The sequence below is a fragment of the Bombus pyrosoma genome, linkage group LG3, assembly GCF_014825855.1.
Source record: "Bombus pyrosoma isolate SC7728 linkage group LG3, ASM1482585v1, whole genome shotgun sequence".
NCBI classification, from domain to species: Eukaryota; Metazoa; Arthropoda; class Insecta; order Hymenoptera; family Apidae; genus Bombus; species Bombus pyrosoma.
In genome coordinates, this window is record NC_057772.1 from 8,858,249 (window position 1) to 8,872,346 (window position 14,098).

Below are 14,098 nucleotides of genomic sequence, written 5' to 3' on the forward strand. Positions count from 1 at the left end.
GTTTCTGTTTTTTTCTTTCTAATGCAGATCAATATCAAATATGATTGTTACCTGGACACATATTCGAATGAGAACAGACTGGATGCCGCATCACGGGCAAATTATTGTTTACACAATTAAGCCATAGATTAGCACAAGTAACGTGATAATTATTTTCATTATAAACTACCCTGCCACTAGTAATAACTGTTAAACAAAGTGAACAACAAATGGCTTCACCTTGATGTAAAGGCCAAGCTGGTAATTCCGTAACAATCTGAAATGTTTTATACGAAGATATAAGGACATGTATTTATAAACTTAAGACTCTAAATTAATAAAAATTATATGAGATAATAATATTTCTTACTGGTATGTTTGCATAAAATGGTTCCATTTCTGCCCAAATTCGATCAATATCCATTAATAGCTCATCAAAACCTATTATATTGATATCCATTTCCTTATATGAAAAATTAACCCGTCTACAAACAGCTGCGACTTCGGCTAAATCTGATTTAAAAAAGAAACACACGATAATAGCGGAATATATTTTAGACCGCTACAAGAAAGTAATTCAATAATTTTCCGAAAAATAATTGAATCACAAAGTATTACTTACTGCATAGAAAGTTGTATCCTTGTACTGAATTTAAAACTTCATGTAATACAAGTTCTGAACTAATATTTGTAAATATATTTGCAGCTACTTGTAATAATAACACACAGCTCTCCATGTATTGCTTCCATTCCCAATATTCTGACTGTAAAACCAAGTAGATTATAAATCCTCTTTTATATTCTTTGTATATATGCTGAATATATAAAAAATATTTGCAATACATATGTGATGTATAATATGGTAATAACCTGATGTGTAGTATCTACTATTTGCTCATCTTCAGTATTTGACGGTAAGAAAGACTTAAGATCTAAACTAGGCACAGATCCTGATCGAGTTAATGCATTTGATGCACCGTTCATGAATTCTATACTATTAATTGATATGGCATCTTCCTTCTGAAGAGCTTTCCCTTAAGGTAAAATGTAATTATAATGATACTGTCTATGATAAAAAAAAATTAAATATCAGAGATAATATACAACATCAATTACCTATCTCTAAGGAGCGTTCTTCTACATTATCCTCAAGCTTAAGATTGTCAAATGATTCAGAAATATCTGGCATAAGATTAAAATCTGCTGCGTTTGCATTATTATTGTTAGTAGATCTAAACTCAAAATCTGTAAAAATATCGGCAAAACTGTCAGTATCTAAAGCATTTGTGGCAGGAGTATTACTAGCAGGTTGTTCTGCAGACACAAATTCTCCAAATTCATCAGTTGATTGATTGCTGTAACTTGCGTTTGCCTCTGGTTCAGTTGACACAGTTGTTTCTTGAACCAATGCACGCAAGGCACTATATTTATCTTCAACAAGTTGTAGATTCATAAGATCCTGTTGAGTGGATTCCATTGTTGTTGATGAAGCCTAATTATGAATTTTTAATTATTAATAAATACTATTAAAAAATAATAAAGTATTTTTAGACATTTTTCTAGTTATAACTAATTTCTTTTTTACTATTTTTTTAATATAACTTATGAAGATTAAATTACCTTATCCATCCATTCTAACTTATTCAACACATCTTTGTCATTAGGTAAATTTATAATTTCTGTACTTGTATAATCTTTTACATTCTCACTATGGTCCTTGGGCGGATCATTATTTCTTATCACTGTATCCTTAAGAATTACTGTTTTAGATTGATTTTTTATTGCACACTTAGGAAATAATTCTGATAAGCAATCCAATGTTGATTGATCTTTACTCTGAGACATTGTAGTTAATGGTAAAGATGTAATACGCGTTTGAGTAGTGCCATGAGCAGATTTAGCATTTATATTATTCTTCTTTGACTTCTCCATTGGTTTTTTAATACCTAAATTATGATTTGCAAGTCTACTTCCAATGGCTGAGCCCTGTTTTGTATCCCAAATTGGAATATTAGGAATGTTAGAAATTGGAGCACTTTGAAATTCAGAAAAGTCATCACACAGATCTGCTGTTGGTTGATGTTTAGAATCTAATTGAGGGCGGGAAGTTTGCTTCATATCCTTTGATACATTATTTGAATCCCATATGGTAGTAGAAGAGACATAAGACTTATTATCAAAACATGAAATTTTTCCAGGTACATTGTTTGTCATTTGCACATTTAAGTCTGAAGATATGACTCCTTGTTGATGCAATTTCATTTTTCCTTTAACTTCCAAGGAATATCTTTCATCAGAGCTAATAAACCCGATTTCAGAACTTTCTTGAAGGTTTTGAATCTTAGCTGCAGAATTTAACTGAGTTACAGGCTGTAGATTCATTAAACATTCAATGTTCAAATAAGGAGTAGGTGGAAATGGAAGTAGATGTAATATATCTAGGCTATTGAACGTGTAAGAAGCCTGTGCTGCAGCAACAAGAGCAAGAACAATATATAGTTCTTGCTCTGTGAGTTGTCCAGCATACTTTTGATTTGCCAAATTCCATATGTGTCCAAGGACTTCCGTAGGAAGCTGACTAGTGAGCAATAAAGGAAAGACTTTGTTTGTATCGACCAATAGCTCGGTTTGCATTCCATTGGTTCTGAGTTTGTCCTCTCTCACCGCTTCCCATACCATCTTATAGATTGGTGGTAAAGTAGTGGAATTAGTCCACAGCCAAGTTGGCAATTGATTCAGTCTTTTATCCATGTGAGTTTTGTTCATTATTAATAAACTGATGTTCGACGGAGCTTTCGCTATGACGAGCTTAAATTACGTGAACTCGTCGAGTAGTATAATTTCATCCTTCAGCTTACTACCCTGGTACATACATCAAAGTTAACACTATAAACATCTCACTCGATTCACACGATCTATTTGAAATTATATTTCCACATGTCACTTGTGTTACATTTTTTGTAGATCGTTTCCATCGCAAAGGATGTACGAAGAGTAACGTCGTTTCTCGATTAGATCAGAATTATGAATTCGAGATAATAATATATAAATAGAGACAACTGCGTGGCAAACAAGAATTAACAATTCAGATGTCACCGGATGATCACTGGACGACGTTCTGTTACGAAGGTAGATCCGCGACAAGCGACAAGTGCGATTCTGTGTGATGGAGTTTATTCAAATTTCGAGTTTAAGATGATTCACACTACAAATAACGATGTACAATGATCTTCATTTTTAGTATGATATTTGTTGAATGTAAGATAAAACAAAACACATTTTGGAATATTCTTTATGTAAAAATATGATTTATTAATACTTTGCTGATTTAGTCAATATTTTTTCTAGGCCATAAGTGCCTCCTAAGTCTCCTTTTAACAAATTTATTACTGTCGAAGAATATAAATCTAAAAAATAACAAATGAAATATGCCAATTAATTATCGATAAAGTAATAATTAGATTATTAAATTTATAAATATGAGGTATAATGGATGAGAAAAGAGAATCATCTTATTTTATGTGAACGTCGCAATTACATATGAATCGCCTTCATGTGTCTCTCGCTTAAGGAAATGTTTGTGGTATTGCCGCGTATGACAACATTGTCTAAGTAATTCCTTTAATGTTTAATATATCCAGTATTAATAGCTTTTATTGCTGAAATCGTTACAGAACTGTGTATATATTTTCACGATAAAAATAAGTAATATCAATTAACTATAAAAAGAAAGAGATCTTAAGGTACGTGAAATAACCTCTCTAATTTATGCGGCTTTAGCATTTTGAAACGCAAGTCCAGTATGAATTCATCATTTTAGGTTACATTTCAACAAATCATCATAATAGGATGTCGACGGATTTTTATATACGATATTATGTAGGTCATAAAGGAAAATTCGGTCATGAATTTCTCGAGTTTGAATTTAGACCTGATGGTAAACTACGATATGCGAATAATTCAAATTACAAGAATGATACAATGATTCGAAAAGAAGCGTATGTACATCAGTGCGTGATGGAAGAACTAAAGAGGATTATTCAAGACTCTGAAATTATGCAGGAAGACGATTCTTTGTGGCCACAACCAGATCGCGTTGGACGGCAAGAATTAGAGATTGTAATTGGCGATGAACATATTTCGTTTACGACTTCGAAAACTGGTTCTTTATTAGACGTAAATCAATCACGGGATCCAGAAGGACTTAGATGCTTCTATTATCTTGTACAAGATTTGAAATGCTTAGTGTTTTCTCTCATTGGACTACACTTTAAAATAAAACCTATATAAATATATATAATTATTATACGATGTATTACAAGTTTAAGTAACTTTAATTACTTCATTGTGTAAAGAAATATATGATAATTTTTAATTAATTTTATGTATTTTATTTAATTGATTGTGATATTAACTTTTATCAGATAAAAGATGCAGATATTTATATATTAGGATACATTAAATAATTTGAGTCATAAGTTAGCTGATTATTCATTTTGCGTTTCTAAATCATTAATCATACTTCTTATTGTTTGTACATGAATGCCTGGATGAAAAACTAGTATATAATGTACATTCTATTATAGTAAAAAAAGTATTAATAAAGGATAAGAAGTGATTATAAATAATGCAGACATCTTGTTATATGTGATAGTAGAAAGTAAGCATTTTGATCAATGAAGGCCGACTATTATAATTAATCAAAAGAAATCTCATGTAAGTATGTGACTTTTAGGTTACAATTTCCTAACCTAAATATTAAAAATTTGAAGATATTTTAAAATACATATATTTCTTAATTAATACAATATTTATCTAAATTGCATTCTGAACAGTAGTTTTTTTTTTATTACTCCTATTTTTTAAAACTTTTTTTGCTACAAGATGTGTATTTTTTAACGTTATTAGAGTAAAACATTAATATCTTACATTTTTTAATTTTATTTAGTATGTTTAAACATTTTCACATTGCATGAAATAAATATATTCATAAATACATGTAAAAATTTAGTGTAATCATATTAAGATAAAAATTATGTTACAAATATCATCTATTGGAATAGTGATTTATTGTATATGTATTGCAGAAGTAAAATGTCCTCACAAGATACTCAAGCAACCAACTCAAATCATAAGTATTCAGATCGAGTTGTTACAGATTCAGTACACTCACGGTTTCGATCCTCAAACGTATATTGTGATATTTGCAACATGAGTATTATTGGAAATCACTCTGCTATAGAAAAGCATTTTAATAATTCTCATCCTTCTAAGGAATTTTGTTGTTACTGTAAAGGCAAAGTGTTCACTTATGTACAAATGCCTATCGATGATTGTACCCAAAAACCAAAGCAAATTGTTTACCATAAATGTAGTAATAACTCTTGAGTATAATTATTAATTAGAAGTGTTTAGGAAAAGAATACAAAGGAATCACTAAGAAAAATATTTATATATTTAAATAAAACATATTATAGAAATATATCATATTAATTTGTGTAATATATAACAGAAGAAACAGTATAAATATACAAGTATGAGAAAATATTTGAAATTACAAAATTTTATAATGACAAGTGCAAAAATATATGATATAATTATCGATCAAATAACATGACAAATAAATAACATTTATGTACCAGTAAGAATTATAAAATTGTAGCTTACAAATATTGTTAGAATTTATTCCAAATATAAAACATATACATGTATTTATGCATAATATAAATTTGCTCTCTATACAAGTAGTGATTAAGAACTGTTTTGCAGTATTTTTGAAACCATAATTAAGACAGTTATATGATACTAGTAATACTAATAGAGAAGAATATACAATTTAAGTAATTATATAACAAATAAATATAATGAAATGTAATCAGTTCTGTTAAACTGGTTATCGCTCATTCGTGATCAAATAACGAATATGATTCCTTTTATATTTTATAATTGTCTAGCATAGCAAATCATACTCAATGTTATATTCCATCAATGTACTTGTAATAGATATATGTATAGAGTATATTATTTATGTACCCTCATGCATGTAAATATATTCTTTTTTAATTTTCTATCGACTTCTTGATGAATATAAACACGCAAACGAATTAAAGGAGTATTTTATACAGAAGTATGTAAGTTATTTATCAGTTTCTTGATCTTTATACTCAAAGATATGTTGCAATAAAGCTTGTATAAATAATTAAACTTTGTGTGTGCGATATTATTAATAATATTTGCGTCCCTACTGCTTTGGTACATACAAAATACTATAATAATACAGTTATATAATAAATGCGACTTAATGTAGCTGTAATGATCAAACGTGTTTTGTGTATCAGTTTTCAATATATAAAAATCTATGATAATGATTTTATAAAATACTTTTTTTAGACTAGATTATCGAACTTTGTGAACTTTCTATTTTGAATATAATCGAAATATCGAATATATTTGAATGTGGCAGAAAATATTTTTAGAATGTTTTTTTCGCAGTGTCTTTGCCCACACATTTTATAGTTATTTTTCTCATTGTATTTTACTAATATGTCACTATCCATTTTCTTGAAACTTACTTTTATCTGCCTTATGCATGTATAATTTTTTGAAACAAGCTGCTCTTACTTCCTTTTGTTAGTATACAATAAGTAATAGAAATATTTTTTTTCATAATTTGTAAGTAATACATGTCTATCAAATAAAAGTTCAACACATTCTTCATTTATAACAGCGTGTACATGTACTTCTCAGAAGTACATCAATAAATATCTTATATATTATATATATCTTATATATTAGTATCATTCTCATTCATTGCATTTAGTGTCTTATTCGATAGAACAATTACTTAAAAATAATTTTAATTTTGTAGGATAATCTGTCATTACACCAGTAGCTCCAAGATCAAAAGCTTTCTTAAATTCTTCTTCTTCATTTAAGACCCAAAAATAGATCTATAAAAACGTATTTAGATATTTTTACATGCTATAAATAAAAATTTTTTCAACATATACTTATCACTAAAAGCACTGTTTTTAATATGAATTATATTTCCAAATTTAAACTAAGCAGTCGTTAACTTACATGTATTCCACGAGTTCTTAAATGATTAAATAAGCACTTCCTCATTAGTAATACATTAATAGTCCTTATAATTATTTTTTCCAAGGGTAAGAATTTTATACTTGGACTTCCTTTGCATCTATAATAATGTAATATTGAGAAACTAGATTAAATTCAATACTGGATAAAATGTTTAGAATACCTTAAATAAATGGAAGGTAGAAATATCTCTAAATGTGTTTCCTTTAGAGGTATAAATGGTAATAAACCAGTGTATAAGAAAACTATCAACAGAGTTACACGTCTCATGGAAAATAACAAATTTATATTAGGATTCTGTGGAAAAAAATAATTGAAATTAATATCATTATGTTAGTATACAAATATTGTACTATAAAAGCTAAGTACCGTCTTATAACATTTCTGTGTTATGTCATCGTTAAAGTTTCCCCATACAGTATACTCCTCCCGATTATATTCCTTTATTAAATTAGATACTTTGGTTATAAGTTCATCACTGTTAACTTTAATATCAATATTAATTGGTATATTAGGGAATGCTTCAAATACTTCTTTCAATAAAGCAAATCTTCTATCTTCTTCCTTCTCTGTGCCAATATATTCTACATCTGTTAAACTACAGTTTATAAATCATTTTATTCAAAAACATAATTTTTTAAAAAACTGTTTAAGCATACCTGGATCAAAATCTATTGGAAGACGTGGTTTCAATAGAGGTAGATCTTTGTAATTTACTTCTGAAATACTTTTATTTGTGCCTGTACTACGTAAAAGATTATGGTCATGACATACAACTACTTCTCCATCTTTTGTCAAATGACAATCCAATTCTAACATTTGTGTACCAATCGCTACAGCTCTGGAATAAAATTACATTTTCATACAGTGTTAAATAAGTAACTCATGGAATTATTTGAACACATACCATAGAAAAGTTTTATATGTATATTATATGTGTTATATGAAACGTGTTGAAATTTCATTAGTAACATTCATAACAAGACATGGCTATGATAATTATATTGACAAAATTTGAAACTAATTTAAAAATGTAAATAAAAATGACATTTCAAATGTTTTGTACAATATACAAAACATAATACATTCACAAAAAGTTTAAGTACGTAAGTGTACAAATATTTTTGTGAATTTTTGTATAACCAGAAAAAATAATTTAGAGAACTATTTTTAGATAAATATCTGTTAATTTAATAATTATTCTTTGTGCTACACACTTAAGATGATGAGTAGACTTGCAGACTGTGGATTTTTATGTAATTCCATATTTTTGTGAAAAGAATTAAAGAATTGGAACCTAGATAATAATTTGTTTCGCCCACTAAAAATTATGACGAGCACTTTATTTTGAATATTTTACATATTTTTGTATATGACATGTACTGGATTTTTATTGCACATTAAAATTTATCATAAATACATAAAAAAAACAACTGTCTAGTAGTGAGTAAGAATTTTAACTAACCGTTTAAAAGCATGCATCGTGTTTTCATAGCCTTCACCTGCCCCTGCAAAATTATTTTTTTATTAGTATATATATCCTTCTTATATATGTAATGATCTTAATTATCTAATCACCAAAAATTTCAAAACACACCCCCTCTGTGGCTGATATGCTGGCACATAAATTTCACTTGTTTCTTTTTATGTAATAACGTTGGATATTTAAAAAGTATCATTGACGTTAACATATAACCTCCTACTAATGTATACAACAACATTTTATATTTGTCTATTATTTTTTATTCGTGTAACATATCGGAGCATGTCGCTATTGTTTAAACGAATTATGATTAACATGTGAATGAACGTTTCAAGTGACAAGTTACTAATAGAAGTCAAATGAGAATTCCATAATCAATTCTGCTACATCCTAGCCTTTACTGCATACTTGACAATTGTAAACGTTGTAATTACAAAATCCTTTGGGTGAAATTATATGAAAAATTTCCACCTTAGTTATACCTTCCTTTTTTTTTTTTAGTTATATATACAAATAAAGCTATATATTATCAAATTCTTGTTTCATTCTATTTTTTCATTTAATGAGTATAAAACTAAAAACTAAGTGTAGGTTTATTTTTTGTTGAATAAATTCTTGTAAATAGAGGAATCTCTCGTGAAATAGAGAACTTTTGGTACAATCATAAAATTAATTTTAATATTTATATATTATATTTTCCCAAAAGAAATTATGTTAGTATTTAATAGAAATATATTGTGTAATTGACCATCATTTTGAATAATTTTTTATTAAAATTTTCACGTACATAAAATGATGTAATATCAAATTTCTTTTTTCCCTTATTTCATTATCCAAAGAGTATAGAGAAATTGAACCTAGATGTAATTTTCGTTGAACAAGTTCTTACCGCCGTGACATAGAATTTTCAGAGTAATTATAAATCTTATTTTAATTTCAACTGTTGCGTATTTTCTAAAAGGATATTCTGTTATTTCGTACAAAAATATCACGCGATCGATCATTATTACATTAACTTTTAATCAAAATTAATTTCATTTATACAGTACTCTGATTTATAGTTACACTTTTTATAAGTTCTAGTAAGCATAATTATTCTCTTTTTGTATTCTTTTCGTTTTGATTTCTGAAAGATAAGAAATAATAAAAGGGTATGAAGGAAATTATATATTAAGAAATTCAGAAGCGAAATAAGAGGAATTACAGGTAAATAGGTAATTATATTAACCTGTTGGGCATCTATCTCTCGGAGCTTTTACGAATGCACCTGTCAAACAAGTTTAAAAGCTGCCTTTACAAAAATGTGTTTTCGCCAGCGTCTCTCATTCGTTTAACGAGATGTCGGATTCGAATTCACCAAAAACAGATGCGAGTAGTCCAAGCCTTTCGGGAAACTTACGACAATTTCGATTCCAGAAGAAACAACTGAAACCGTTGAACATGTGTAAGAGTCTATTTATTCACGAATTTCAATTTTTAGGTCAAACAGTCGGTGTCCATCTTTTGTTGTTATGTTATTCAAGAATAATTTCCTATATATGATTATTATATGTTTTTAATCATTATTTTTAATTAATTATAATTTTATTTGAATGTAAAAATCAAGAAATTAGAAAAATGCACTTTACATATATTAGTTGATGATGACAATGTTATTAATATTTGTATTCCAATGTGACTATGAGTAAATAATCACAGTGTTTTTATTTAGCGGATGATGACAGTAATTTGATGGGATCTAAGATACAATTTCGGCGTAAGGCAGTCAATGTAATTGAAGACAGTGACAGCGATGCAGGGAGTCCTGTTAAAAAAACGAGCTCTTTAGATCATACAGATAAGGTATGTATATATATCATATGAAAGCTTTATATTACTAATGTTTTATAATAAAATATTTGCTCAGTTATAAAATGTTGACGATAATGAAATTAATTTTGTTCTAAGTATATGGGTATTTTTTTATTTTAGTAGCAAATTATCTTATGCTGAATAAGAATTTAATTTTTCATTATTATGTAGGACATGTCCAATAACATAAATTGGAATAGTGACGAAGGTGATGAAGATACTAGAAATAGTAGGAAGAGGACTACTAAAGAACCTTCTAGAACCAATAAGAAAAAAAAACGGAAATTGAATAACGAAGAAGATGTAGATATCGATTCAGATGAAGCAACCTTTAAAGATAAAGTGTTTGATAGGTATACATCTAGAGATTTGGTGTGTTCCATTAATTTTAGCATTTCTTTTCAAATGTTTATAGTGATGAAGATTCAGATATGGAAATATCTAATGAGCTTACAGCTGATAAGAAAGCAGTCTTAGAATTTATGCAAAATGCTCTTACATCAGAATTACTATTAATGTCTCAATGTTCTCAAAAGAAAGCAAATGCTATCAAAGAAGCAAGGCCATTTGAAGATTGGAGAGATTTAGTTCAAAAGTTTCAGAACAATAAATATCTAGATACAGAGCTTTTGAATTCAGCTCAGGTAACCAGCTCAAAAAAATCGTAAAATTTTTAGTTTTCATTTGCAATGTTATTAAGATAAATTATATATTATAATAAAAACAGGAATTGCTAGCTACCAGACATGCAGTAGAAGCTCTCATGAAGAAATGTCTCCGTTTGTCTACAAATATTGAAAGAGCTGTAGCTGCAAGAGCATCAGCTATCACCAGTCAACCTAAGAGATTATCCTCAAATTTAAAATTAGCTCCATATCAGATGGTTGGATTAAATTGGCTTGCTGTGATGCACGCTCAAAATGTCAATGGTATACTTGCGGATGAAATGGGTTTAGGAAAAACAGTGCAAGTAATAGCTTTTCTTACATATTTGAAAGAGGCTGGCTTCAGAGATGAGAAAGATGGACCACACTTAATCGTCGTTCCTAGTTCGACGATGGGTAGATAGACATTATAGGTTGCTTTGGCCTATATTATTTTCTTTGTAATCCGTTTTTATTTTATCCTTGTAGAAAATTGGAACAATGAGCTGGAAAGATGGTCGCCCGGTCTGAAAGTTGTACAATATTATGGTTCTCAGGAAGAACGAAAAGAGATGAGATTAGGTTGGCGAAACGGTGATTTGGATGATGTTGATGTATTATTAACTACATATAATTTAATTAGCAGTACACCGGAAGAGCGAAGATTGTTTCGTGTTATGCCTATTCATTATGTTGTTTTCGATGAAGCTCATATGTTGAAGAATATGGGCACTATCAGATACGAAAACCTAGTTAGAATTAATGTATGTGTTCTCTCATCGCATTTTTACATAACTCTTTTTTACATAAACCAAATTATCGATTATTTCGTAGGCTAAACATCGAATTTTGTTAACGGGTACCCCTTTGCAAAACAATTTACTGGAATTGATGTCGCTTTTAATATTTGTGATGCCTTCACTGTTTGCTGGCAAACAAGCTGATCTGAAGAGTTTATTTTCAAAGAATCCCGTAAGTTCAATATGGTAATAGCTAATGATAATAATAATCTTAAAGAAAGTTAAATACTATGTAACAATGAGTATTACATTATAGAAAGCTCCATCAGTTAAGAAAAATAGTGAACAGCCATTGTTTGAACAAGAACAAGTGAAAAATGCGAAGCAAATCATGAGACCGTTTGTGCTTCGCCGATTGAAAGCTGAAGTCCTTCGAGATTTACCAGAAAAAACCGAGCGCGTGATTAAGTGTCCGATGATAGAGAAGCAGCGAAAGATGTATACTAATTTAGTTGCCGAATTTTCAGCTGAGGCCGATCAAAGCACTGAGGTTAATGGTATTGGAATGATGATGCAGCTGAGAAAATTAGCTAATCATCCTCTTTTAGTACGAGACTATTACAACGAGTCCAAATTAAAAGTATTTTTGCAGTTACCTTTCTTACATTTATTACGAATGAATTTATAACATGTAATTTTAACGATTTACAATTTTGTGTTAGGTAATATCAAGTAGATTAGCAAAGGAACATTCATATAAGCAGAAAAACCCAGATTACGTATTCGAGGATTTACAGTGGATGTCAGATTATCAAATAAATCAATTAACAAGAACGTACAAAAGCTTAGCTGGATTGGGCTTACCTCAAGAACTAATTTCAGAAGCTGGAAAGTTAAAGATATTGGACGAATTACTACCAAAGCTGAAGGAAGAAGGGCACCGAGTATTAATTTTCAGTCAGTTCACCATGATATTAGATATTTTAGAAGAATATTTAACTATTAGAGGACGAACGTACTTAAGGTTTGTGTTACGTACTTTTTATCTTTTATATTTTTCATTTTTATTAATCTTTTACGTGAATATGGAAACAGATTAGATGGAAGTACACCAGTAACAGATAGACAGTATTTAATAAATCAGTATATGGAGGATGAAAGTATATTCATATTTTTACTATCTACGAAAGCTGGAGGCTTGGGGATCAATTTAACTGCTGCCGATACTGTTATAATTCACGATATTGACTTTAATCCTTATAATGATAAGCAAGCGGAGGATCGCTGTCATAGAGTAGGTCAGAAAAGGTATGCTTTTTATCACTAATTTATGTCCTTTGAAAAAATATAAATAAATGTATGCTCTATAAATATATCTGACACTATTTTTAGACCAGTTAGCATAATTAGATTATTAAGCGAAGCTACTATAGAAGAAGGCATATACGAAATAGCTCAAGACAAATTACATCTTGAACAACAGATTACTGGTGAAGAAGGTAAGTGCTATGAATTTTGTCCACTTTATAATCCAATATTACGCATGGAATTTGTTCACAGAGAATGAAAGCACGGACAAAAAGAGTGTATTAAAGTTACTTAAGATGACGTTAGGGCTGGATCACAATAAATCGCTATCGCTGTCTCCAATGAAGAACGGGAGAACAAGTAATGGGTTATTGGACAATGAAGAAAATTGTCATATAGAATTTTAAAGATAATCATTTGTTTGAACCTATTTTGTATTAGCAGAAAATTTAACATCATTTTTATATACATAATATGTCTTTGTGATCGCACAGAGAATAGAAAGAAAAAAAAAAAAAAACAGATAAAAAAAGGAAATTAAAAGTCAGCCTTGCAGTTATGTATCGTATGTATTTTTTAAATTTAATTATTGCACCTTGGAATATGCATACATGATTTTGAGTGACGTTATTTGTAAATCGTGAAATTTTATTTGTACATCGCATATGCGCTGTATTATTTTTCTATTTATATGAGCATATACGTATTTAGATTCACCCGTGACTTTTACATATTTTGTCTGATATATTTTGATATTTAATGGTATATTTTGTGCGTAAACTGTAAGAGAATCGTTAAGACTGCACAATATTTACTAATAACACAAGTTGATGATGAATAGCCGAAGAAAATGAATAAAAGAGAAGTTGATGTAAGAAAAAGTGGATATAATGTAAACAGTGTCAGACTAATTGATATTACTGTACACACATTCCTGAATGAAGAACTTGATCTTTGTACAAAATCATTAAAGATATTATACACCTTTCCTTAGA

At 29.0% G+C, this 14,098-nt stretch overlaps 4 protein-coding genes across 18 annotated transcripts in view; 2 read left to right on the top strand and 2 right to left on the bottom strand.

Moving 5' to 3' along the window:
- Positions 1-18: 18 nt before the first annotated feature.
- Positions 19-2,911, bottom strand: LOC122566028 (synergin gamma-like). The gene is made up of 6 exons (XM_043722718.1): positions 1,600-2,911; positions 1,096-1,471; positions 850-1,013; positions 602-743; positions 350-492; positions 19-256 (listed from the first exon to the last, which is right to left on the bottom strand). Exons 1-6 carry the CDS (start codon positions 2,743-2,745, stop codon positions 35-37), a joined length of 2,193 nt encoding a protein of 730 aa, XP_043578653.1. The 5' UTR covers positions 2,746-2,911; the 3' UTR covers positions 19-34.
- Positions 2,712-4,358, top strand: LOC122566038 (protein mago nashi homolog). 3 transcript variants are annotated; one of them, XM_043722736.1, is made up of 3 exons: positions 2,712-2,844; positions 2,944-3,722; positions 3,800-4,358. In XM_043722736.1, the coding sequence occupies exon 3, from the start codon at positions 3,829-3,831 to the stop codon at positions 4,267-4,269; it is 441 nt and encodes a 146-aa protein (XP_043578671.1). In that variant the 5' UTR covers positions 2,712-2,844; positions 2,944-3,722; positions 3,800-3,828; the 3' UTR covers positions 4,270-4,358. The 3 variants fall into 3 exon arrangements, with proteins under 3 accessions (XP_043578671.1, XP_043578669.1, XP_043578670.1); XM_043722734.1 differs by lacking the exon at positions 2,712-2,844 and having other exon boundaries at positions 3,096-3,237; positions 3,328-3,722; XM_043722735.1 differs by lacking the exon at positions 2,712-2,844 and having other exon boundaries at positions 3,098-3,237; positions 3,312-3,722.
- A 1,284-nt stretch (positions 4,359-5,642) lies between these two features.
- Positions 5,643-14,098, bottom strand: part of LOC122566050 (lysophospholipase D GDPD1-like) — a 58,150-nt gene continuing 49,694 nt past the window's right edge. For 9 of the 13 annotated variants that reach the window (XM_043722755.1, XM_043722753.1, XM_043722752.1 and 6 more), the window contains 6 exons: positions 8,543-8,585; positions 7,737-7,918; positions 7,447-7,667; positions 7,241-7,374; positions 7,060-7,177; positions 5,643-6,929 (listed from right to left, as the gene is read on the bottom strand). In XM_043722755.1, the coding sequence (XP_043578690.1) occupies positions 6,804-6,929; positions 7,060-7,177; positions 7,241-7,374; positions 7,447-7,667; positions 7,737-7,918; positions 8,543-8,585 (824 nt within the window). In that variant the 3' untranslated portion in view covers positions 5,643-6,803. Of the gene's footprint in view, positions 6,930-7,059; positions 7,178-7,240; positions 7,375-7,446; positions 7,668-7,736; positions 7,919-8,294; positions 8,522-8,542; positions 8,586-8,655; positions 9,176-9,788; positions 9,882-14,098 lie in introns of those variants that run through there. The other 4 variants (XM_043722760.1, XM_043722749.1, XM_043722759.1 and 1 more) reach the window with 4 other exon arrangements.
- On the top strand, positions 9,877-14,092 carry LOC122566047 (SWI/SNF-related matrix-associated actin-dependent regulator of chromatin subfamily A containing DEAD/H box 1 homolog). The gene is made up of 12 exons (XM_043722746.1): positions 9,877-10,004; positions 10,272-10,402; positions 10,583-10,764; positions 10,827-11,055; positions 11,139-11,472; positions 11,545-11,819; positions 11,890-12,027; positions 12,112-12,435; positions 12,518-12,819; positions 12,891-13,103; positions 13,188-13,294; positions 13,356-14,092. The coding sequence occupies exons 1-12, from the start codon at positions 9,899-9,901 to the stop codon at positions 13,508-13,510; spliced, it is 2,496 nt and encodes an 831-aa protein (XP_043578681.1). The 5' UTR covers positions 9,877-9,898; the 3' UTR covers positions 13,511-14,092.